This window comes from Trichoplusia ni, chromosome 1 (genome assembly GCF_003590095.1).
Source record: "Trichoplusia ni isolate ovarian cell line Hi5 chromosome 1, tn1, whole genome shotgun sequence".
NCBI lineage: Eukaryota > Metazoa > Arthropoda > Insecta > Lepidoptera > Noctuidae > Trichoplusia > Trichoplusia ni.
Genome location: NC_039478.1, coordinates 11860377 through 11887644, shown reverse-complemented (window position 1 = coordinate 11887644; position 27268 = coordinate 11860377). Strand labels below are relative to the sequence as shown.

Genomic DNA, 27268 nt, shown 5'->3' with positions numbered 1-27268 from the left:
TATTAATTAACGTTTATCATTTTCCTTTTAATTTGAACGGTGGGGTTCTCTGTCTATGAATGGAGGCTTTAAAATGGATTTAAAGTTATTTCTTTAAGTCAACTGTATTAATAAATATGTCAGAAATAGGTACCAAGACCCATAACGTTTTTATTATTTCTTCCTTTATTTTTATTGATATTTTGCTTCTACAAGAAAGTTGATTTTTCATTAATTTGACCTCTGAGTTTTCTTCAACACTTTTTCTCAGGGTAGTCTGTTAGTGATGATATATCCTACTTACGAAATATATCACTTCATTTCACAATTCACAAATCGTTATAAGTACATATAAACACTTAAAACTACAAACACAAACACATGAGCAAACAAAAATCCTCAGAAGAATGGAGGAAAAACTCACAAAAGTAAAAATAGTTGTTTCCCGACGCTGGCACTAAGGCGTATAATCCCGTTCTTATACCCAATTTATATGAAAAACGACATCGGATGAAACAAAAGGATCTGACCTTAGAAATTCAGGCATCAGCTACAATCTGCTCGATATAATAGACTTCTTATGTTGTGTGAGTTCGTGTTGTACTTGTGTTTGCTAGCTGGACTTGGAGGCTTTATCAAGACATGCAAATATGTTTGTATGTTTTTTTTGTTTAGTCTCAGTTTTTTACACGATGAGATTTGGGATATGGAGTTTTTGTTTGTTTTTCAATAAACTGATATTAGGAGATAAGTTTAGAGCCTTAAATTTATACTTCACTGAATTATGATCACTAGTTGCAATTTAGAAGATGTATAAGTAAATTGCATTTTACATATTATTTTTTTTTGCTAACTTCAAAAGATCTAGATTATTTCAATATAAAAAAGTATGGAAGGTAAAAAAATGTATAGCTTATTCAAATTATATTAAGTTTTATTTTATTGGCCACTTAATTTTTGTTACAATCAAATACATATATCAAGAACATGAACAAAAACTAATGAAATATCAACATAATTATTCTGGTTGCGGTCACCAGTTGTTAGTCGCCACACATGTAGGAGATTTATCAAGCAACTTCGCTAGTGCGGCCCTTTGTTGGTCTAAATTAAACCGTAATTAGTCAGGGCTGGCGCGCTGGTGATTTATACCGGTTTTTACGGTAAACCGGCCAACTAATGTTATCATCCACGCAACGGACCTTGTAATAACAACGACTTGGTTTTCTTTGATTTGTTTGTTGTTTGTTCGGGTTGTGATTTTTGGTGATTTGTTTTTTTTGCAGTCATTATTAAGCATAAGTGATGAATAAAATAAATCTTTGTCGATTTAGTGTCATCACCGAGTTGGTTGATCATAGACCTTTATTGCCTATAACTACAATTACAGGTTTTATTTTCGATATCTTAACTATAAATATCTGTATTAAAATATTTACTACACTACATCACTATTAAATAGCAAACAAGTCAAAATCCTAACCCACCATTAGTTTAAAAATAAAACAATTCTTTGCCCCTCACCATATTTTCTTACTCAAACAAAAAAAGCAATTTAAACAAATAACCAAAATATAATACATTAGCTTAACCCCTCCCGCCCCGCAGTAATTTGACTAAACGTCAACAGGCCGTTACCCCCGGGCCCCGGTGACCGATCGGAGCCGACATCGTTCAATATAACAATTCATTCGCGAAATTAAACTGTCAACTGACTATTATGTGTTTTATTAACTAATGCACACAGGGGAATCGGGTTTACCTTTTGTGAAATGTCGAGTTATATACGCTAGAGTAAATACAATTGACAATATTGGATCAATCGTTTGACGTAATTATTTTAGAAATGTTGTTGTAATATGCTTATAAAATTATTGAGAAAATACTGAAATATATTCGTATTTATTGACATTAAACTGCTAATAGATGAATTATGTTTTAAATTGTATTATATTCTAGAAGTTATGTTTATTTTATAAGATAACATTACGTAGAAATTGATACGGCGTAGCACATCGTAGACGTTGCTACGAAATGCACTACGAATACTAAACGTTGTGCTACGACTCGTAGTGATGTAGATATATTCGTAGCACTCGTTATGTCAATGTTTATCGCATTCTGTTTGTTTATGCGATGCCTTTTAACTTTACTCAATTTCACTTTAATCTTTTACAAATATGATAATATTTGTTTCCCTTGAAATGGTTTGTAAATGTTTGCTATGTAACATGAGCTAACTCGCTAAGCGTTTTTCGTTATGAAAAGTGAAACATTTTACAAGCTCTTTTAAATGATAGGTTCTGTGAGTTAGTCTATATTGCAGCATAAGATTCTAATATTTTTTTTATTTTTAGAAATGAATTTAACTTTATTGTAATATACTAAAGATTACGAATAAAACAAACGACTGTGACACAAAATTTAAATAAATAATAAAGACTCACTTTTAACACTCAAAACAATATGAAAGTATCAAATACAAATTCCAATAAAATCAGTCAAAATGCGAAATATCAATCAAACAAGTAAGTACCTGGAGTACTAAGTGAAAATTAAAAGTTCCTCCATTAATACTGTTCAGGTCATTAGGGGCACGTGAGCGGACTAGTATACAGGGTGTTTATTAAGCGATACAATCTCCGGACCTATGAATATTCAGTGAGCGTACCGCCCAGCCCTAGTGTGTGTACTTTTTTTAATGTACATTCCACGCTGTGTACTCTCAAATTTAGAATTGAAGTGTTTGTTTTTAATGTCATTAATGTTAATTTTGTGTTGTGTTTTATTGAAACACGCTTTATTGTTAGTGCATCAAATTGATAAGCATAAACGTATGTTTTAAAATAGTTGTGAAATTCATAAGTTGATAAAAATTTAGTCTTTTAGTTCTAATGCACCTTAAATGAAACAAATAAAAACTCACCATTCATTAAATCTAAATAACTTGACGAATAAAAATGAGGTCAAGCACGGTTGATCATATCACATTTCATGAGAAAAAAAAAATCTCGCGTTTCCTCTCTCTTTCTCCACAATGTTTGTCTATTAACTTCTACATTGCACATGTAAAGAGCAGAACAAATGCTCTGCCTCCTCCAGTTACCGCACATGACATGAACCGGCTACCACTCCACTAATAATACCAATTCATTGCGCCACTCCACTGTGACGTTACACAGACTGTTTGACATGAGTTCATTACTTTAATTAGTTTTTCTGTGGCTGTTGTTTGTATTTATATTTTCTACAAAGATGTTTTTGTGATGCCTTGTGATATAACACAGATCTTTATATGACTTCTTTTTTAAGTTATGATATTTTGATAAAGTGGTTGAATTGAGACAAGAAAGAATGAAGAACAAATTGTCACCTGTGAATGTGATGCCACTAGACGGATAGCGTGAACCCTTTAAAAAAGGCTTTTATGTCTGTCCGTGAGATAATTACCAGGCTGCATCTCTTAAATCGTCATATCTAGTCTTGTCTCGTATATTTGTGGTATGTGTAGCCACTATAGCAAAAGAAGCACAGAAATAAAATAAAAATTGAGTTTAAGGTGCGGTTGCCGTTACAAATTGGACAAATAACCAATATTTTTTCTGAAAGATTTTCCTGCTATTTGTCTCCGGAATCCAAAACAGTATGGGCTCGACTCGCACTTATCTTTTTTTTACATTAAAATACTCATATAACCTCCTCTACCTCTTATCAACTCTAACTGAACAGGTCAAGAAAACCCGACATATTTGTAGAACAACATTTCTCCCAGGCGAAGTCAGGCAGAGGGTAATATTAAACCATGTTTCTGACATACCATTAACAAATCAAACTAAACTCGACTCTACAACAATGTAAGCAAACCTCTGCGGCCAACTGTTCTTGGTACAGTTCAAACCAATTTGATGTTCATTTGAACTTTGTAATGACGTCTGCATAATATTTGTTGTGTTGTATCTCTTACAACTATTGGTAGGAATTATTTCGATATTCTCTCATATGTCACCGTCTCTTTCTTTCTAATGGATATAAAAGGAGACAATATGAAACATCTATACATATAATAAAATTGTAGAAAAGTGAAAACTGTACATTGAATATTTTTTTTAAAGAATAATTGCAGGGTGGTCTACGAACGATTCCGATGCCGAGAATATGATTTTTAGAATTTTTGTCTGTTTGTCTGTTTGTCTGTTTGTCTGTATGTATGTCCGGAAAGATCTCGGAAAGTACTGGATAGATTGGATTCATATTTTCAGAGAATATCAACAAGAGGTCCGGTCAACATACTTTTTACTTACTATCTCGCTTTTCGTTACAGGGGGTGAGCAGGAGCCTTTTATATCTATACACAAATATCAAATTATCTCATAAACTACTGAATATATTTCGTTCAAATTTTGCATGAACCTTATCGTATACATGATACAACAAATATACAAAAACCATAACGCTACTATTCAGGGGGCATGAGCAGTAAAGTTTTAAATTTTTGGACTCACCCGTAACATCGTGTAATACAATTATGAGGTGTATTTTCACCCCATTGTGTAGTAGGCAGCACGGTCATCAATTTACAAAAAAAAAACATCACGCTATTTATCTTAAGACTTTTGGCAGAGCAATAATAGGATTTTTCGGAACTAAATCATTTTCACAAAATTAGTCATTTTATTCTCTTTCAAGTCTGATATAGGCCTACCGCGACTATTTCACAAGTAAAATAAAAGAAACATAAACATATAATACGTTTTTTATGCAATTATTACCGTAATCAGTACATTCTTGAAAGAAAGGAACTTAAATTCTTTTTATTTTTATTGATGTACTAAAATGACTCAAGTTCAAATGTGGAATGCCGTAATATGATTTAGCTCGGTAATGTTGGCGATGCTACTTCAAGATCAAAACATTCGTAGTGACACTCAACCCAAAGTAGCATGTAGTTCACATTGATCTCATCTATAAATATGCATAACAAAAAATACTGAACGACACAGTTAATTATTACCTTGGTTCATCTGTAACAACTAGCAACAATTTTTTTATCTTAAATTTGCAACATTACATAGGCCAAAAGTATTTCAGATAAAAAAGCCCAGAAAACTTGCATAAAAACTGCATTTAAATAGGTATGCAATGTGAACGATCTATAAGACCAAAGCTATCAATGAATATACATTATGTATCTATTGATAGAATAATGTCTACTGATACCTGGGATTTTTCAATATTTTAACGATTTGATCGGTCTACATCCGCCATTATAGAGACCGCACACGTGGCCCTTCCAAAAATTCCTTTAACAATTTATTGTATTCTCTACTTATTTAAAATTTTCTTCTTTTTTAGCCTGGTAAAAACAGGGGAAGGAACGAGACTGAATAAGTCTCTGAGATCCCTAAGCCGACGTGGATTAGGAACATAATGTGCGTGTAGCTATCAGCACTTACATTCGCCATACAATGTCTGGAAAATTCATTTTGGCTATCGGTATCGACAGCGTAACCTCATAACCAACCTCAAGTAGTCTTTATTTAAGTTCCATTTATATTATGCAGTAGGGATGACGGTAGGTATTTTACTTCAATGATCGTCAGGTATGTTAACGAATAAAATACGTAATTTTTCTTCGTAAATTGGTACAGTAAATATGTAGAACTCATGCATATGAAGTCACTTTTATGTTCATATTTTGCTTTGTCGTAACAAATTACACATATCCTATACTTTAGATTTTTGTCAGTGTCAATTTTAAAAAAAGGGGTGACTGATATTTTTTTAATATCACACTATTTATTTATCAGCAATTTAAAGGCAAATCATGATCAAAACACCAGGGGGCCAAGATAACACGTTTACCAACTTTTTTATTTTGGAAATATTCCAAATGTTTGTGAGGAAGATCAGTTTTAATATTAAGAGGACAATCAAACATAACGTGTTTCAGGAAACCGTTTATCTGGGTGCAATTATGCAAAATCTTATATCTTATAACACTATGTAATTGAAATGAAACTACTTTTACGGATTTTATCGCGGTATATTATATTTATGCAGGTATCTTAGTCACGGGCAGACTGCCCGTGCAATACCTGCAGAGGTGTCGAAACGTCGGGAACTAAAATCAAAAATTACACCGCGATAAAATCCGTAAAAGTAGTTTCATTTCAATGTCTAATATTCGCGTAAACCTAAGAAACCACTATAACACTATGTAAAATCCACAGTTACCGAGCCCGACTCTCACTTCACCAGCTCCGTCCACAAAAATAATTTGACATCTTCTTTGTATCGTCAGAAAACATCGTGTGTGAAAATAACAACTGTCTGGCTATCACTGTTCCTGAGAAACAGCCAGGTGACAGACAGACAAACGGACACTGGGGCCTCAGTAATATGGTTCTGGTTTACCTCTTTGGTTACAGTACAATAATAATTTTATGATACCTCATAATCACTGTCATAATCCATCTAGCAATTTCAGGTGTAGGACGGCCCAAGAACAGACGTGCTCGAAAATCATACCCCACCCAATTAATAAATGGAAAATTTCGAAAGTAAAACATTTTTAGCAGAAGTGCTAAGACTGACTTATACCTTCTGTTATTTTTTCCTACTTGCAATATATAAAAAAAGTGTTTCATTTTCAATATTGCATTACTATTTTGCTATGATCGTTATTATATAACTTCATAGTTTTTCACATCTTGAGAATCACGCAGACAAAGTCGCGGGCAACAGCTAGTAACTTAATGAAACTATACTTGTCGTGTTTAATTGCAAGGATAGTCCAGTGGTTGAGATAACCACACCCACTGAGCGAATCGCGAGTTCCATCCCCGCGTAGGATAAGCGTTGATTCATAAATTTTTGTCCTGAGTTTGATTATAAGCTTTGCCTGTGTCTTGAATGTTGGCGAAAACCCCCTTAAATTAATACGTTAAAATATATGGGACATTATACACAAAACTCTATTTGTACAATAACATTTCGGCTTTACTCATTCAAAAGCACATCGGTAAACAAAACTACATTTACCATACCACAGGGTTACCAAAAGGCTGTAAAGTTTATTCTGCGGTCAGTAAATTACCGATAGGCAGTGTTATCAGGAGGAGCCAGCGACGGCCTTTTAAAAATATGACCCTCAAGCCCAGGGCGGTCTAAAATGACCCGGTTTATGTACTGTAAAGATAAACACTTACATTGTTCGCGAAATATGTGAAAATAACTTTCTGGACTATATTTTTTAAGTTCTTGGTTTTATTTTTGAGCTGTAAGGCTCTTATTTTTGGTTTTATATTGAGATAACTTTTTATTTAATTTTGAGAATTCGTAGCACTGTTTAGTTTTATTTACTAACTACCGAAACTTATCGTTCAATAAATGTAAGTTTGATGCTGCTATTTTCAAAAGCGCAATTATAAATATCAAATGACAAGACACGTTACAATCCCATATAAAATACCTGAATGCTAAAAACAATAATCAATAAATATGACTGATATTAATAATAAATAGACCGTCATACTCAAGTAGATGAGACGATTTCCTTGCAAGCAAATTGATCCCCTGATGTGATTGCGTAATAAGAAAAAGAATGTTTCATTCTGCATCCCAGAGGACTTACCTGTGCCTGTACCAAGATACCATTAAACCAGACAACTATCGTTCTTAGAGCAAGACAGAGCTATGCGCAGTGTAGAGCGCCATCTTGTTTCCACAAAAGTAACTGTCCAGCTTGAATAGTTCATAGTAGAAGGTGGGATATATAAATAAGGCCGCCATTTGTGTGACGTAAGCCTCTCACTTCCATCGCGTCTTACTCGATCTTTTATCGGAGAAACAAATAAATAATAGTGTAGGCTGTTTAGGTGATTGGAACATGCCAGTTGTAATAGAAATGTTATAATTCTTGTTCATTAGTTAAGTAGTCGTAAGAATACATTATTATCATTTTAATTATTTATATATATATAGCGTAGCGCAATTAAGCAGTCTCAAGAAATTTCTAGAGTAAGGATATAGTACAATTTACCTGATATGAGAAACTTATTTGTGAAATAGGTAAAAGTAGTTTTACCTTCCATAGCCATAAGTGTTTAGAGCCTAAGATAAGAAGATGGTACAAGGAGTACAACCTAATTTTGTTTTTCAATTCCAAAATGAAACCATCCCGAGAAACATACCTCTTTATGGGAATTTCAAATCTGAACATTACAGCTATTCCTCAAGATGAAAACTAGCTTTACAACTCTACATTCCAAATGCAAAATATAAAAAAAAAACTAAATAAACGATAGCAAACGAACATCATATCAAGTAGTTCACATCGGCCAATACTTTTCCCGCGCACGTTGAAGTGCCGCGCCGGTAATTGAATCTGCATCCGCAAGTGTACCCGCTCCTTTAATTTGAGTAAGTGTTGCGGTACCGTCCGCAAACACCGCAGCGAACCGCATCTAACCGGTTATAACTAGATGTGACTATGGGGGAAGTTTTGAGAGGTTTTTAGAAAATCAAATTAGCTCTCAGTTTTGGGGATGCAGTTTAGTTTTTGAGTTTCGTAGATGAATTTATTTATACTTTGGTTATATGTCGTATAGATTTTACTTTGTCTCCAAATACATGGAATGTTTGTTTATATAAAGAACGAATCATGTAGTTTATTTTATTTATATTATGTTTAGACCAATACCACGAATACGTAAAGGGAGCTTTTAGCTTGGAACCCTTACTGATGTCTTAAATATATACGGACTTTAAGTCTAGGTGATTATCGGTTAAAGTCGAATCTAAGTTTTCTGTGACACCAGTTTCTAGACAACGCGACGCTGACTAAACCTTTCTATTAGATAAGTCACAAATTGATTTATAGTTGACCCAATTCTACGGCTTTGTGACAAAAATTGTAAAGCAGAGCTTCGAACCTAATGTGTTCGTTTGGAAAAACCAACTTTTCTTTGAAATAAGATATAGGCGAGCACAAATTTAAGAAATCTATACATATAATAAAATTGTAGAAAAGTGAAAACTGTACATTGAATATTTTTTTTAAAGAATAATTGCAGGGTGGTCTACGAACGATTCCGATGCCGAGAATATGATTTTTAGAATTTTTGTCTGTTTGTCTGTTTGTCTGTTTGTCTGTATGTATGTCCGGAAAGATCTCGGAAAGTACTGGATAGATTGGATTCATATTTTCAGAGAATATCAACAAGAGGTCCGGTCAACATACTTTTTACTTACTATCTCGCTTTTCGTTACAGGGGGTGAGCAGGAGCCTTTTATATCTATACACAAATATCAAATTATCTCATAAACTACTGAATATATTTCGTTCAAATTTTGCATGAACCTTATCGTATACATGATACAACAAATATACAAAAACCATAACGCTACTATTCAGGGGGCATGAGCAGTAAAGTTTTAAATTTTTGGACTCACCCGTAACATCGTGTAATACAATTATGAGGTGTATTTTCACCCCATTGTGTAGTAGGCAGCACGGTCATCAATTTACAAAAAAAAAACATCACGCTATTTATCTTAAGACTTTTGGCAGAGCAATAATAGGATTTTTCGGAACTAAATCATTTTCACAAAATTAGTCATTTTATTCTCTTTCAAGTCTGATATAGGCCTACCGCGACTATTTCACAAGTAAAATAAAAGAAACATAAACATATAATACGTTTTTTATGCAATTATTACCGTAATCAGTACATTCTTGAAAGAAAGGAACTTAAATTCTTTTTATTTTTATTGATGTACTAAAATGACTCAAGTTCAAATGTGGAATGCCGTAATATGATTTAGCTCGGTAATGTTGGCGATGCTACTTCAAGATCAAAACATTCGTAGTGACACTCAACCCAAAGTAGCATGTAGTTCACATTGATCTCATCTATAAATATGCATAACAAAAAATACTGAACGACACAGTTAATTATTACCTTGGTTCATCTGTAACAACTAGCAACAATTTTTTTATCTTAAATTTGCAACATTACATAGGCCAAAAGTATTTCAGATAAAAAAGCCCAGAAAACTTGCATAAAAACTGCATTTAAATAGGTATGCAATGTGAACGATCTATAAGACCAAAGCTATCAATGAATATACATTATGTATCTATTGATAGAATAATGTCTACTGATACCTGGGATTTTTCAATATTTTAACGATTTGATCGGTCTACATCCGCCATTATAGAGACCGCACACGTGGCCCTTCCAAAAATTCCTTTAACAATTTATTGTATTCTCTACTTATTTAAAATTTTCTTCTTTTTTAGCCTGGTAAAAACAGGGGAAGGAACGAGACTGAATAAGTCTCTGAGATCCCTAAGCCGACGTGGATTAGGAACATAATGTGCGTGTAGCTATCAGCACTTACATTCGCCATACAATGTCTGGAAAATTCATTTTGGCTATCGGTATCGACAGCGTAACCTCATAACCAACCTCAAGTAGTCTTTATTTAAGTTCCATTTATATTATGCAGTAGGGATGACGGTAGGTATTTTACTTCAATGATCGTCAGGTATGTTAACGAATAAAATACGTAATTTTTCTTCGTAAATTGGTACAGTAAATATGTAGAACTCATGCATATGAAGTCACTTTTATGTTCATATTTTGCTTTGTCGTAACAAATTACACATATCCTATACTTTAGATTTTTGTCAGTGTCAATTTTAAAAAAAGGGGTGACTGATATTTTTTTAATATCACACTATTTATTTATCAGCAATTTAAAGGCAAATCATGATCAAAACACCAGGGGGCCAAGATAACACGTTTACCAACTTTTTTATTTTGGAAATATTCCAAATGTTTGTGAGGAAGATCAGTTTTAATATTAAGAGGACAATCAAACATAACGTGTTTCAGGAAACCGTTTATCTGGGTGCAATTATGCAAAATCTTATATCTTATAACACTATGTAATTGAAATGAAACTACTTTTACGGATTTTATCGCGGTATATTATATTTATGCAGGTATCTTAGTCACGGGCAGACTGCCCGTGCAATACCTGCAGAGGTGTCGAAACGTCGGGAACTAAAATCAAAAATTACACCGCGATAAAATCCGTAAAAGTAGTTTCATTTCAATGTCTAATATTCGCGTAAACCTAAGAAACCACTATAACACTATGTAAAATCCACAGTTACCGAGCCCGACTCTCACTTCACCAGCTCCGTCCACAAAAATAATTTGACATCTTCTTTGTATCGTCAGAAAACATCGTGTGTGAAAATAACAACTGTCTGGCTATCACTGTTCCTGAGAAACAGCCAGGTGACAGACAGACAAACGGACACTGGGGCCTCAGTAATATGGTTCTGGTTTACCTCTTTGGTTACAGTACAATAATAATTTTATGATACCTCATAATCACTGTCATAATCCATCTAGCAATTTCAGGTGTAGGACGGCCCAAGAACAGACGTGCTCGAAAATCATACCCCACCCAATTAATAAATGGAAAATTTCGAAAGTAAAACATTTTTAGCAGAAGTGCTAAGACTGACTTATACCTTCTGTTATTTTTTCCTACTTGCAATATATAAAAAAAGTGTTTCATTTTCAATATTGCATTACTATTTTGCTATGATCGTTATTATATAACTTCATAGTTTTTCACATCTTGAGAATCACGCAGACAAAGTCGCGGGCAACAGCTAGTACTCAATAAATAAAAAAACGACATATCACGTGTTACAGCAACACATTTGTCGAAGGGCATTCATACGAAATGACTACTAAACATCGAAAGCCAAAAATAAGACAACTTGACTTTTCCTCAATCGAACGTCTTATTTTGCTGACCGTACATAAATTTGGGAGGCCCAGCACGTTTCTCTGACCGTACTTCAGATAGATTATGCTCCCTTTGTCGTAAATTTTACGACTTCAAAAATTAGTCGTCGCGAGCTGACTAGTCCGGGCTGGCTGGACACGTAATGCCAAATTGTTTTACGTCGGTTTTGTGGCCCGGGATCATTCCTCCAGCGTGTCATGTTCGAATCTTTGATAGTTTTTTTTTTTGTGCGTGATGATATTTCCAACTTCCTGACATTCTTTTTTCTAAGTATTGTATTGAGCAATGTAAATAGGTATAAGGGAATGGATCATTTTTAAGCTACTCGAATTCAAATTATTCGTGGCCACGCACCATATAGTTATGTCGAGTTCATTCGGGTAAAGTGTAAGAGTAAGACATAAGCTCCAAGCATTAACCTAATTTAATAATTCAACACGGCCATAAAAATAAATTAACAAATTTGCACAATTTTTTATGCCTAACTTGTAAATCTCTCGCTGTTTTTTCGCAAGGAACATAAAGTAACCACTCTAATCAGCATATTTACAGTACATGTAGTTTGTAAATTCTTATTTATGACCAATTTTTTCCGTTGCTTAATAATGCAGCAGTAAATTAAGGCTTTAATATAACGCGAAGCCGACGCGGCGGACTGTTCGCTTAGCTTGAGTTCGCTGGCGTATGGTACAAGGCATAAGCGAAGCGAGTCACGGTCATTGATGATGTAATAATGATGATATTTTCAACTAGAACCAGCAATGAACAGAGTTGGTGAAATATCCGCTATTTAGAGATGGTCATCTTGGGCATGGATAAAGTCCAAACATTTGCGAAAATGAAACTAAATGGCATTAGACGCGATCGCGATCGTATAGTTTTTAGAAGAAGTTTTTTTTTGTTTGTCAATCGTCAACGTAAAAACAGCTTTATACAGATATACAGGGGGACTACTTAATATTAATTATTCTACAAATAAATTGCATTAAACCATCTTTAATTAAAGGTAATACCGAACATAATTTAATACAAACACATTATTTTCGACAAGAAAATTGAACTTTACATTAAAAGTTTAATTGCACCTTTTTGGACACACCCTGTATACTGACCTATTACTATTATGGCCCCCTTAATTACTTGTTGTTATAACTTTTCCCCGGGAATTATCCACTTAGGGGGTTAATTATAGGTAGTTTAAATATACTATGACATAACGTAGGAAGGAAAATGATATGATATTATTAATAGTCTTTAGAACGAGTAAATATTTGAAGTACGCAAATTAATAACATTAATAAGTCAGTTGGAGGTAATCTTCATTATTCACTATTTATTATTAATTTTTTTGCATCTAAAATAATGAAAAAAAAAACTTTTTTACTATCCACAACAACGTTCAAATGAAAGCAACACATTCGTCATCATCACAATATCTGTAATACTGGTTTCTTAAGTTTACGCGAATGTTAGACATTGAAATGAAACTACTTTTACGGATTTTATCGCGGTTTAATTTTAGATTTAGTTCCCGACGTTTCGACACCTTTGCAGGTATCATGGTCACGGGCAGACTGGTGATCCGCGATAAAATCCGTAAAAGTAGTTTCATTTCAATATAATATGTAAATGTCGATGACATTATAAAGGTCTCGGGTCGAGTCTGGATGAGGCTAGCACAGGACCGTAGAAATTGGCACGAAAAAGGGGAGGCCTATGCCCAGCAGTGGGAGGATAAAAGCTGTGTATAATGATGATGATGATAATATGTAATACTGTTGATAATTTTCATATAAAATCAATTCATTACATACGTTCTATATATATAGGTATAATCATTACCTCTCTACCTTAATAAGTTATCATTTATCTGTACTCGTTAAACCGCTACCGCTTATGCTTCAGACCACAGTCAGCTGTAACATAGCTCCGTGATTTATAGCCCGCTTCACCACACTAACTTATTACCAGCGTTTGTGTTGAACGAATATGTACGAGATCGTGTATTTTGTATATATTATATTGATATATAGATTGCAATACTCATTGACATGTAAAGTTCGTGTAGGAAAACTTAGAGCAATGAAATGAAAGATTAGAGAAATTTCGTCGTTGTAAGTCGTCAGTTTCCGTTTCAACATTATAGTGAGCGTTTCAACAGCTCCTTGTTTGTTGTTGAAATCATTTTTTTGTTGGTTTATACTCTACCCACACTGAGAATGAGTTGTATGGAAAAGTTCGGATGTGTTTTGTTTGGCGGTTAGGAAAGATCGAATCTATACAATTTGGTATTCATACCTAGGTATATGTAATATGATCTGAAATAGCATAACAGTAATGGAGAATTATACTCTAGAACCCTTAATCTCAAATAGTTTCGTACAAGAATCTCCATATCACAAATTTCTCCATACTTAATAAGACTCAATTTTTTTAAGGTATTAAAATACTCTTATTTAAAAACTCAATACATTAAAAAGGATACCAAATATAGGGCACATATTGATTACTCAGAAAAAGTATAATAAGCAAAGGTAAGTATTTATAGAGCCAAAAAAGATAAAGGTCAAAATACACTGCTCCATTTCAATTTGTGTGCACAACGCCGATGATTAAAGGGCCTCTTTCCCGTTGCCTTTCATTTTAGTTTCTGAGGTCCATACAAAATAAACATTTCGATGAATGGGTTAAATACAGGAAAAACCTTCGATTTTTTTGTTAATAGATTGTTGTATTAAAAGGGCTTTTTTTAATACTGGTTAGATTTTTTTTCAAAGCAGATTTCCTTTCCGAATGTCGGAATACGATTTTTTTAAAATTGAAAGTTTTGCTTGTCTTAGGGCCAATTTTTCAATCGCCAGATAACTTTTATTCGACGAATATGCTTGACGTTTTGACAGCTTTTGTATAGAAAATATTTCAAACGGCCATATTTATTCCTCAAATAAAAGTTATCTGACGATTGAAAAATCGGGCCTTTTAAATTAGTTAGTTTATTAGTTAGTTAAATTAGTTTATTTTTTGCTAACAAAATAAAGATATATTGAACTAAAATCTATATCTGTGATCATTGAGGGGTTTAATAATAATGTATATTTTTTCTCTTTCCAGGTAAACGTCTTCTAATACTTTAGCTGCGATTTCGGTGCCTTCAAATTATGAAAACTACCAATAACTGCAAGTATTCGTACTTTCTGTTAATAATCTATTCTGATCAAACAAAAACGTGCTTACGAGTAAAGTTTGTTCACTAGTTATGTTTACAAGATAATTTCCAAACTGTTAATGTTATGTATCAAGGAGAACAACCGAGTAACATAGCTCATATCAATAGTTTGAAACTGACAAGTGTAAGCGTGCCTTAATCAGAATATTTAATATTCATTTATGCTAACAACAGTGACATCTGTCGGGGGAACAAAGGCAGCTATTATCTTAGTACAAATTGCTTCCAACGAGTTATAATACACCTTGAATTTAAGATTATTGAGTATAATACGATGATACATAACAATGATATAGTAAGTAGGTATACGTATATGGGATTAGCAATTATATAGAATGATTTTCAGACAAGTATAGATTCTTTACATTTTTGGGTACATAAACGAAATTTCGATAGGCATTTATAAAAGTTCAAGATCACAGAAAACGGTCATAGATGTTAGTTGATGCTTCCAAATTTTGTCAGTGATTTCACTAGCGTAACCGCTTGCAGAAATGACATATTTCTCTCCCAGTTTTAAGGGTAGTCGATGGCCTCTTTTGGTATAACCAGCAGTCAAATGGGTCCAACCCAATAAACCATTATGTCCAACATAACCCCAAAATGGTAACGTTCTTCAATAAGTATTACAACATACCATTCTCGAAAGTCAATAGCGTTACGAACAACCATATACAGTTAACAGTCAGTCATAAATCCCCGGATGTATGTACCGCCAGTTTGACGGGACACCCCTAAATAATGGGCGGAATTTCGCACCATAGACCAGAACATAAACTATTAAATAGACGCCAACAACCGACTACGGTACAATTTTATGAACCGCTTTTGCATATTGAACGAAACGAGGCCACTTCGTTTTGGCAAATAACCGTTTTTTACGTATTCATAGATTAAAGTTAAGCCAAAATGAAATTGTTTTTTCATTAAAAAATTTAAAGCAAATTCTAGAAACAAAATTCTTGGCGTATAACCCAAAGTATCTTTAATAGGTACTCTTCATACAGTTATACACAAAAACACTACACATATAAAGCAAAAAACAGAATCAGTTCCCTGCTATTATCAATACATTTTATTATTAACTATCGAAACAGATACAACTTTAACAACTACTAACACAAATACGAGTACATACTATCAACTACAAATCATACGAACGAACATACATATATCTAACAAACATAAACCTATCAAAAACGTTATCGTAAGGTGTTTAGTCTGCATCTTCGTTTTCTGCCCCAGCGTCGCCTTCATCATCGTCTTCCCCTGCATCGTCTCCCTCAGCTTCATCAGCTTTGGCTTCTGCTACGTTTTCACCCCCGCTCTCTACTACCTCTCCAGGCTCTGCGGGTTCTCCGGGTTCTGTGGGTTCTCCAGGCTCGGCAGGCTCTCCCGGCTGCCCCGGCTCTCCTTCAGCTACCTCCGGGGCCTTTTCACCCTCCGCAGCAGGCTCTGCGGCAGTTTCTCCACCGGCCGGCACCTCTACTTCTTCTTTTTCTTCGGCAATTGCTTCTGGTGCACTGGCTTCTTCCGCTTTAGTTTCTGCCTCGGCCTGTGGTGACGCTTGGCCGCTTTTCTTCGATCCAGAGCTTTTAGCTTCAACTGGTGGTAATACTTCAGTAGCAGGCGTAGCGGCGGCTGTCTCTCCACCACCGCCCTCCGCCGCGGCCGCTGCAGCTGGCTCTGCCTCTTTCTTCTCAGGTTTCCCTTTCTTTTGTTTACGCTCCAAAGGCAAATAAAGTTTATAGTCCTGTGGCAATTCTTCTTCAGTATATAACTTCTCGCTAAAATAAATTCGTCTGATTCTAGCATTGGCATGCACTTGTACTCGCAAAGTTTCTATGAATTGTGTTCCATAAGCTCTCCTTGTGAAGTCAGCTAGATTGAATTGTATTTGATTCCAACCGCCAGCTAAGCCGATAGGCATACTTGTGCAAAATGGTTTTATTTTAGTCGTAGATTGAAAATTGGAAATCCTGAAACGCCTTCGCATATTTTTGTCATCTAGTATAGTAATCTCAAAGGAGAAGTAACGTTTCAAGTTTTTTACGATCATTACAAGGAAGGGTAGTTTTATGCCCAGCACTTGGTTGTTCTTCGGGCATGTTATATATGTGGTGGCAACGTTAGTACTTACTATCTCGAGGACTATTGAGTTAACTTCGTTGTCGGTAATTCGTTTTATATGACCATTTTTAACTTCCATGTCCCATATCGCCAGAGGGTTTGCCCCACAACTGTAGAATATTGATAACAAACCATTTTGGTATGTGTTTTTAAACATCTTTAGATATTATTTTAGGAAACAGTATTAAATTAATAATAGGTATTAGTACTTATTCCTTTGACGTTTAGCTTTTTGACGTTCGTTGAGAAATATGTATTTATAGACAATTTGTCATCACGTCTTTCAAATCTTTTACAAAGGAGGTTTCTTTAGTTTTGCGTTTAAAACTCATTTCAATAATTAGTAACTTACTTACGGTACGACTGCTCCTTATCTCAAAATGTTTATTGATAGTTTGAAATTAATTTAATAAGACATTTTTTTTACTCCAACGTATTTTTGTGATCGTCATCTGACCAAACTAAATAAAATCTTTCACAATTATAATAAATACGATTTTTAATTTGTTTGTAACGGTTTCAAGGTTAAACAACTAAGCCGATTATAATAAAGTAAAAATAAAACCATAAGCTGTTTTAGGAACCACATTTTTATATAATTATCACAAAAATCAGTTTCCGCCAATCATGAACCAAGAACATTTTTGTATATGGTATAAAAGTAAAACTAACGTGACAAAGACATCCTCATACCTACATCTTTAAACAATAGTGATTAGTAGTATCAATAAAATTTACCTTCACATCTTATTATTATTTTCACCAAAACTATAGTTCAAATTAATTCTATTTACACTTAAATAATAAATACCAATCATAGCTTCTCAATCATTAACATGTAGGGACAATTAAAACTAATTAAATCTAAAAATCTCATAAAACAAATTAATATCTGTGTGTGTTTAGTAGTTTTAAAAGTTTTGACTGCTTCACTGGAATATAACCTCTTTTCCACTTTTCTTCTTCTAATCGTCTTCATCTTGCGGCCCTCCTCCGGTCTCTACTTCTACATCTCCTTCGTAACCCTCTAGCTCAGTTTTGTTATCTCCTTCTGTGATTAAACTCTCTTCGGTTTCTTTTGGCTGCACCACCTCTTGCTCCACAGGCGCTTCCTCTTGGCCCACGTTATCCTCTTCTGCCTCTTGAACTTCACCTTCAGAAGCTACTTTTGTTTCTTCTTCTGTTTGTTCAAGATCGCCTTCTTCTATTTCTGATTCCTTAGACACAGCCCCTGCTGCTACTTTTGAATCCGTTTTTCCGGGCTTCTTCTTTGATTCCATTGATGTCTTTGATGTTTTGGATGTTTTTTTTGTAGGACCATCTGGTTTTCTTGTTCCCGTTGTTGATTGTATTGAATTCGTCTTTAACGTCTCCTTTTCCATGGGTGCAGATGCATCTTTCTTTTCTTTATCGCTTGGTTGCATTGGATAAAAAATTTTATATTCTGAAGGTAATTCATTTTCTGGCAGTATTCGTTCTGCAAAATAAATTCGCCTAATTCTAATATTAGCATTTATTTTTATTTTCTGTGTTTCTATAAACTGTATTTTGTACGCCCGTCGAGTGAATTCAGCTAAGTTAAACTGTATTTGATTCCAACCATCGGAGAGGCTTATTGGCATCACGGTGCACAATGGTAATACCTGAGTAGTGCTCTGAAAGTTTGATACCCGAAACCTTCTTCTCGTGCCAGTTGCATCCAATACTGTGACTTCAAAGGAAAAGTATTTTTTGAGGTTCTTAACTATCATGACCAAGAATGGCATTGTTATTCCAAGCACTTTGTTACCATTAGGACATATCATGTACGTTGTACTTACATTAGTTCCGCCTATTTCTAAAACCATGGACTTAATATCTGGATCCAAAAATCTGGATATGTAACCATCTTGCGTGTAAGTGTCCCACAGAGCCAAGGGTTTAGAGCCGACGCTATAAAATATAGTTAGCATACCCCGTTGATAAGACTGTCTGTACATTTTATATTAATTAATTATATTTAACTACATTTAAAATACTTACGGAGATTCTTTCTGACAATCCCTGTCATTTTAACAGTTACAGAGTGAGTTGCTAAGAAATGAGGTTTCAAGAAAACAGAATTTTACTATATAGGAAAAATTTACCAAGAGTTTTTAGGAAAACAACCTGTAATTGTTTATTTGGTAATGGCATTATTGGAATTTAAAATATAATAGTTTCGTTTGCGTTTACATACATCGAGAAATTTTAAATAGGACGATCCATAAAAAAAACATTGTTTAAGTGAAGAAACTGATTGCGCATAAATATTCGAGCAAACATGTATGGCCTACGTTTATTTTTGCTTTTGAAACTTAAATCTGACACGAGGCGAACATTTTGAGCATTGTTACGAAAAGGTAAAATACCAAATTCAAACCCCAAGGTACTTTAGACGCGGCGCCGGCGGAAATTAGCGTTTTGCCAACCCTAGCTGGTATTTATCAGTACTCATCTGTATTTTATCGAGTGTTCGATTATCAACATTTTTGATTTAAGTACTTTAAGGTTATTATTCTAAGATAGGTAAGGTCCAACTATTTCTTACCACATCAACGACAATTAAATTACCCTTAAGCACATTTAAACTATTCATTTGCTTAGCAAAATTAGTAGAGTTCCAAGGTTTTTTTGGCAAAGGCTATCTTAATGGAGAAAATTGAAACTCTAATCCAAATGTGATCATTCATTTTCATTCTATCTTGTTGTGTAGCAACTCAGTGTATTAGCAATATTCTCTTTACTATTCAGAGGAATTAAATATCAGGGTCCTGCCGCCTCCTCTCAAAGAAGTACCGTTATAGAAATCAGATGAAGCACTTCATGATATTGAACTTAGACAATAGTAAAAGAAAGTTAGACTAATAATTGGTTGGTGAAACAAGGACCCTTGAATACAGGGAACTAAAAAATATATGACCTAGTTAATATCGTGGAATAGCTTCATGGTGCAGTTATTCTAGAGAGCAATGAAACTGAGACCGCTGCTTTATTTTATTGTTGACATTATTGCAATGCATATGGACTATAAAGTGAGGGCTGATGTCCTGGTACCGGGGTGGCAGGTTATTAGCACAAATAGCAAGACTTTTGTCGTTAAAAATGGGTTACGTTTTTTTTTTAGTTGTTTATGATCTTTATATTTAAGCTTCAGCTTCTACAAAAGATATATGGCAATCTGCAAAAACCGGATCAGTCTTTTGGTATTCGCCTTTTTTTGTAAATTTGCCGAATAACAACTTTTTGCTTGATGAAACTTAAAAGTATTTTTTCATTATTGTAGCCATTTTCCATCCTTTTATAAGTAAATATCAGATCAATATTTTATTATAATAAATCAGCTATTTACATTCCCACGGGAATAAGATTCAATTGAAGGAAATAGGTTACTTCATTGCTCAGGGCAATGATTCGGCAATTTGTCGCCACTTATACATTATATCTTGATATCGAATATATCCAATCAGGATGACAACATCACAATCCTTTAGCATTGACACTTCACTGGCAGCGAAGATATGGAGAGAGACAGGTCACTTAGTGGTGCGGAGAACCCGATAGACTTAAATAATGGTGTAATGATAAGACTGGAGAATGAATAGACAGATTGATAACGAAATGACGTGAAGGAATGAGGTTAGCATCGGAACTGATAGGATGCTAAAGAGGCGATAAATGATGATAAAGCTGTAAAAGAAAATCTTTAATATACTACCTGATTCTGACATTTAAGGAAGGAACTGAGAGTGAGTTTCTTACACCGATAAAAAGGTGGTATCCCATTAGAATAAAGCTACCTATCCGTTTTTGCACTTTGTCCAAACTTATCAATACGTCTACATAAATCGTTCCAATTTTCAAACACATAACTTTCGACACCCGAAACCGTCACAAATGGAATGTCGAAACAAATGAGCCGTTCAAACGTAACCACAAAAACTTGTAACACGTAAGAAGAAATAAAAGTTTTAAAAGAAAAGCTCGCTCTGTGATTTATCTAGCCATTTGTCATCCTCGACACTAAGAAAATATGTCACGCAAAGCCACAAGTAACGCACGCCGACTGTAACGAATATAACATTTTTGTCGTCTCTAAATCACATGACTTTTCCACTATGCCGGCTGCCCTTAGAGACAGCCGTGCACACTAGCAAAAAACACGAGTAGCGGGGAACAAAAGAAAAATGAAAAAGTGCCTTTCGAGTGTCGTGATAAGGAGTGCATGGGCGTGTTCCTGTTGTTATTGCGACTACACTGATGCTACACGGTTCCGCAGCTTTTTGCCCCCGGATAACATTCGGAGCAGTGTGTTTTATAAGGGGAACATACGCAGTTAAGATATCATAGCGATTTTTCGAAATTAATGACGTAGAAAACGTGAAGCCGATAGCGCTAACGGATGTCGAAGAAGAATAAATGAATTAGATTTGTTTACGTATTTTCTTTGGAGGAAAACGATTTTATGCGGATCAAGGCATGATAGATGGTATTCTAATCGATATTTAACGTTCGTGTTGTAATTCGACGCTTGATCCACCTCGAATGAGGTCGTGCAGGGAAGCCTCCACGTGTTATGTAAGAACACGAAAAAATACACGTATTCATGTTCTTTATTCAAACAAATTATGAAATGGTTCAATTTTGTTAAAGATACACATTTAAATGATTAGTTTGTTTTCGTCACTCGGTTGCCAATGCAGACCAATTTACAAATGTTGAAAATTACCCGTTTTTAAACAACCATTTTAAACCAACATTTTGATTATACAAACAATCCACGTAGGTAATAACCGACTGCGAAATACAAAAATATGAATATTTTCAAAGTAAGAACAGGAAACATCGAAATACGCGCCCTTTTAACTGCACAATTTCGAGAAAATCTAAATTAGATTATCGAAAACTGCAAAAAAAGGAAATAGAAACAAAAAAGCGACGATTCAGATGTGCCTGGTATATTTACAGAGCTCATTGCTCGGCGCAACGGCGCGTGGTCTGCATAATGTATCGAACGGTGCGCGATTCCGGCGAAGCTTTGTCTGCGTTATTTACAACCGACCCGTGTATTCACGCGGAAATTGGATTTGTAAAATAAGACACTGTATAAATAATCTTTATCTAAAACATATCTCTGCGGGGTCGTTCGCCGCCCAAGTTTCGCACCGTGAGTCCTGATTCCCACCGACCGTTTGTCAGATTACGCGAATGAAACTGTGACGCTAATAGAGAGAATAAACGCTTCTTTATGTGCAAATTTTGTTGTTTGCTTTCTATGCTAAATTCCTCCCCGTACCATGAAACATAGGGCAGGTTTTTTTTTTGTCGCTGACGGTATCGTAACTTAGTGCTGGCCGCTCGTTTGAAAATAATCGCTGTCGCTTCAGTGCCCTGGTAGGGACAATGTATCGAAATTAATATCCGGGGACGTAGCGAGCGAACAATTTGTCCACCCGGAATGCGGATAATTAAACCGGCCTGCAGCCGTTTCCTAGCTTACATGAGGCTGAAAATATATGACGCCTTCCACTCGGAATTTAGTTTGTCTAATAAAAGTAGACAGATATTAACCAAAACAAAACCGGCACGTAGGTAATAAGATATACTAAATCTGAACGAGATTGCGTTTTATGTTCATTGCCATACGTGATATTCAACGATTCATAATAACATTTACATGGAATTTTCCGTATGCAATATGTGTAACGGAAATGTATGTTCAATAGATAGATAGATACCACTTTCATTATAAGTATACCAGCTAATTTAAAAACAGGTGTTAATTAACTGTACTAGTAACATATAACTCAAGCAACAAAAACATAAATATTGATGTAAGAGAACATAATTTTTCGTTTTCCAACATCACTTATGTTTATTACAGTACCATATCCAACCTCTTAAATAATCCAACACAAACAACAAATAACATACCCAGTATTTCACAGTACAGTAAACGTTTACAAAACACAAATACTTAATTCTACTAGAACACTGGACAAATAGACCATCACATACATTTTCCGCCGGCCATTTTAATCCGTCGGTCGACATCGCATCGTAAATCTATAACGTCGATTAGGCCACTGTTTGTCGAGCGAGGCAAATAAATAGCAATAAACATCTTGACTACGCGACGGTACAGCGTAAAGCGATATAAGCCGCGATTCCCGAACGCTAATAGGCTTAATTTTTTATTAGTGAAGCACTTTTGTTCGTGGTTGTAACTGGTGATCAAGGGACGGCTTAAGTTTTTATTGACTCTTTTTAGTTAGAACTTTGTCAAGCTATCTTTGCTATATAATGCTTTGAGTGCTTTTGTTACGGGTGAGATTTTAATTGTTATACGGACAAGGTTGCGTAATATTGGTATTCATGACCATGTAAAAAGCGTTGTATATTTTTTTCTTGCTTTCTAAGTAGAAAATAACAATTATATGATATTGGAACAACGGCCTTCAGATAATATGACAATGAATTTATTTCACGTACCAAATATTTTATGCAGTGTAAATAAATATTCTGCCAAGAAATCGTGCCAAGACTTGGCAGCTAGGCTCTATTCCGTGCCAATGCAAGATATAAACAAAGTATCTCAAAAATATTGCCAAGTTCTGAATTAAAATTCTCCATATCGACAACAAAAATAGGTTTTACGATGTCAGTGATATAGTGTAAGTAGCCAGTATCATTTTGTTATAATGGCCGCCATATAAATAAGAAAAGAATCATGTTCGAATTTGGAATTATCAAAAACAAAAGAGTATCCTTGGTCTATCCTTCTCGAAACATCCATCATTTAGCATTGTACGCCGAATTTATTAGGGGCGTCACACTGTAAAAAGTTAATGACATGTGAAGAACCCTACAAAATCCTTCGTATAATTGTTAGTAAATTAAATGACTCGTGCTAGGGTTCCGTAAAATGAGATAGGACAAATTTGTAAGCGGTCCGTCCAGTACCCAGACTCTTGGGTAAAATGTATCGGGATTTTATGGAAAGCCCTGTTATTAATTTCGGATTAGGATACCGTCTAATTTGTTGTTTAATGAATTGTAAAAGCTGCTTCATTTGTATATTTATTGTACGATCGTATGAGAATGTATTCGGATTGAAACTGAACCGTAAGGCCGTTATTAAATGGCCTATCCTTTATTTGTACACACGTACATAATTGGCGGAGCTTCAATATTTTCTGTTAAACCTTTTACGGGGCATTATGCACAAAATATATTTAAAGTGAATTAATTTTGAGACTTACTCTTACAGCTTCTAATACTTCCAAAACATATAAAAGAAACTTACTCAACCCGCAATTTTCGCCGAAAGTCTTTTAGACCAAAATTCTAAAATACTTCTAAACGCATAAACTCTATGTATACCAAGCATTATGAAGCTGATAGCAGCATCATAACTCCCAACGCTACCCAGCCATGCAGAAACCAATAAACTGACGAACGTAAACATAATATTTTAATGAAACACCTCTTAAACTAAGAAGCGTCTTTACAATCCTCCCGGGTACTTTACGTACCACACTTAGTACTGCACTAAGCAGGCTTTCAATAAACTTAAGTGTGAATATAAAAGCGACATAATAGCTCTTTGGAATGTTTACAGTCACCACTTACGAACTCTAATGGACCATGTGCAGTTTATTGTCGAAAATTGCATTTTCCTGGCGAATTCCGAGACCTATTCTCGACTATTTCGTCTTTACTGCCAGCCTTTTTGACTTTCCGAAAAAAAACGTGGCCCCCGATGGCCATTGAGCGCCGTTATGCAAATGTCAACTTTAAACGAACGTGTTAAGGGTTAAATGGGTTTGCGTTATGTGATGTCGTATTAGTAGATTAGTTGGTAGCCAGTTGAATTGCAATGTTGTATTTTTGGATGGTTTTCTTTTATTTAGTTTACTTATATCCTTATAAAAAAGTACGTTAGAATTTAAGTAAAGGGGCTTTTAGACACTTAAAAAATGTTTATTTTACAGCAAGGAGGCTGGTTGTAGTTTTGACCAATCCCTGCAAAGATGCTTATAGTTAAAACCGTTAATATTAAGATCGGATTTTTTTTTCCAATCAAACCAACATCTCATTCGAGGACGGCCTCGGCCGGAATGAGATGGCGCGACGAACTGGATGCGTACCACAAACAGTGGATGGCAAAAGCAATCGACCGGACAGAGTGGAAGAATCTAAGGGAGGCCTTTGCCCTGCAGTGGGAAAGTAATGGTTGAAAAAAAAAACCGACATAAAGGAAGGCGTTTTTGTTTACTAGGTTATGATATTAACTAAAAAACAGACATTATTTACGACAAAAATTAAGTGGTTCGTATTAACGTAACACTTCTCATCGTTCACTCATACCGGTAGAGCCTCACAAAAATCCTATAATTTAATAACAAAAGAGAGTGTTTTCCATTCGTCCTCACTGATTAAGATTTACAACTCGGGTTCGCAAAATGGAAATCTATCGGATTTCTTAAAACCATCCCTTAGTTTAGGTCGCACTTACCTACAGGATTATCCCTAGTAATGACCATCTCATGTATTTTACTTACACCAGACGTTTACCTAACAAAAAGGTTCTATAATATATGTTACATGAATAAAGGCAAAAGTAAGAAATTGTTACCTATTCAGCCATTCGTCAGTAGTTTTTCACTCAATAGCTTTTTTTTCATTAGAAATTTGGAACTCCTTAAATAATTCGCTTTTTAAATTAAGAGAAAGAAAAACACTTCTTTCTTATTTTGGCCGCCATGTTGCTTTTCCGTGAAAATATGATTAACCGGAAATTTGTTTAATGCCCATTGGGTATCAAATTACAGCGGCTTGGAATGAGATATTTATATTTTTCTTTATTTTTATTTTTAAATTGCGAATTGTTTGGAATAATACTGTGAAATATACAAAAAAATTAAACACTGCTTCGTTTTATTAACTTGTATAAAGAATAGAACGGATTCTTTAGTTTAGACTAATTAACATTAAAAGCATTTTCGACTGTAATTTTCTATGGGTAATATTGAACCAACTGAGCTATTATTTATAATTTTTATAATTATACGTTCTACGTGCGCAGATAAAATTACACGACACATCACACAAAAATGATAAGTCTTTCTTGTAATTTATTTCCAACTGCCTCACCCAGGATTCATAAAAATGACACAGTGTCTTACAATCATTATTATTGAAACGTGACAACGTCTCAGACGTAAAGAAAATAAGTAAAAAAAAACACTGCGCTGTAAAAAGAACACGAAGATTACTAGACAAAAGAATTCCATGTATGGCGGACATCGAATAGAATAAAATAATGGTGTCTGAAGTTCTGAACAGAAAAAGGGCGTCGAAGTTCCCGTAAAAAGTCGTCGGTGCGAAATTCCGTTACGCTTTATCAACACTAATGGCTTGCAAATAGCTCCACCAATCGTCTTACACTCTTATATCATTCGCAGCTCGCCCACTGCATTATTCAGTATTTTGCTTTTTAATATTCAGACGACATATTTGAGTCTCCTTTCAATTTTTTCCCGTGCCTCTCGTGTACCGGTGTGCGCGGAATTTTGAAAGCTACTTATTGATGTTCCTGCTTAATCCCAACATATCACGCCAGAGACGGGAGCCACCATTAATATTTTTTATCGATACCGCTGTGGGCCCCTCTTGTTCTCCGATCGACTCATTTTTTATAACCTATAGACGTTGGATTTATCGTGGTTGATTTTCACCGATACCGATGAAGTCTCCATCGGGGCGGCGCTAGTAATTTATACGAGGAAGGAATGGATTCATAGCCGGGCGGATTAAAAAGAAAATGGAAGCAAAACATATGGGTCTGTCGATCGAGCGCTGAAATAGCGAGCTGCAGGTTGGTTTAATTATCGACATTCCTGCTGGCTGCTGGGCAGACAAATTGTTTTTGTCGGATGGCGTACGTCGGACGATATTTCATTATTATAACCGCGATATCGAGGTGGCGCGAGATACGACACGTATTTACGACACTATTTATAGCTGGACGATTAATTTTGTTACGGCGATTATAATATTAAATTGGTTTTAAAATAA

General features: G+C 34.8%; 2 protein-coding genes and 1 pseudogene across 4 annotated transcripts in view; 1 reads left to right on the top strand and 2 right to left on the bottom strand.

Moving 5' to 3' along the window:
• Positions 1-27268, top strand: part of LOC113494825 (semaphorin-1A) — a 326527-nt gene that overhangs the window by 170137 nt on the left and 129122 nt on the right. The window lies entirely within an intron of this gene.
• Positions 16009-17446, bottom strand: LOC113494841 (annotated as a pseudogene).
• LOC113494850 (cilia- and flagella-associated protein 20-like) lies at positions 18046-19253 on the bottom strand. The gene has a single exon (XM_026873355.1). The coding sequence runs from the start codon at positions 19147-19149 to the stop codon at positions 18136-18138; it is 1014 nt and encodes a 337-aa protein (XP_026729156.1). The 5' UTR covers positions 19150-19253; the 3' UTR covers positions 18046-18135.

What these genes read in the sequence shown, in the direction of transcription:
- LOC113494850 (XM_026873355.1), bottom strand. Translation starts at nt 19,149, where the DNA reads ATGTACAGACAGTCTTATCAACGGGGTATGCTAACTATATTTTATAGC.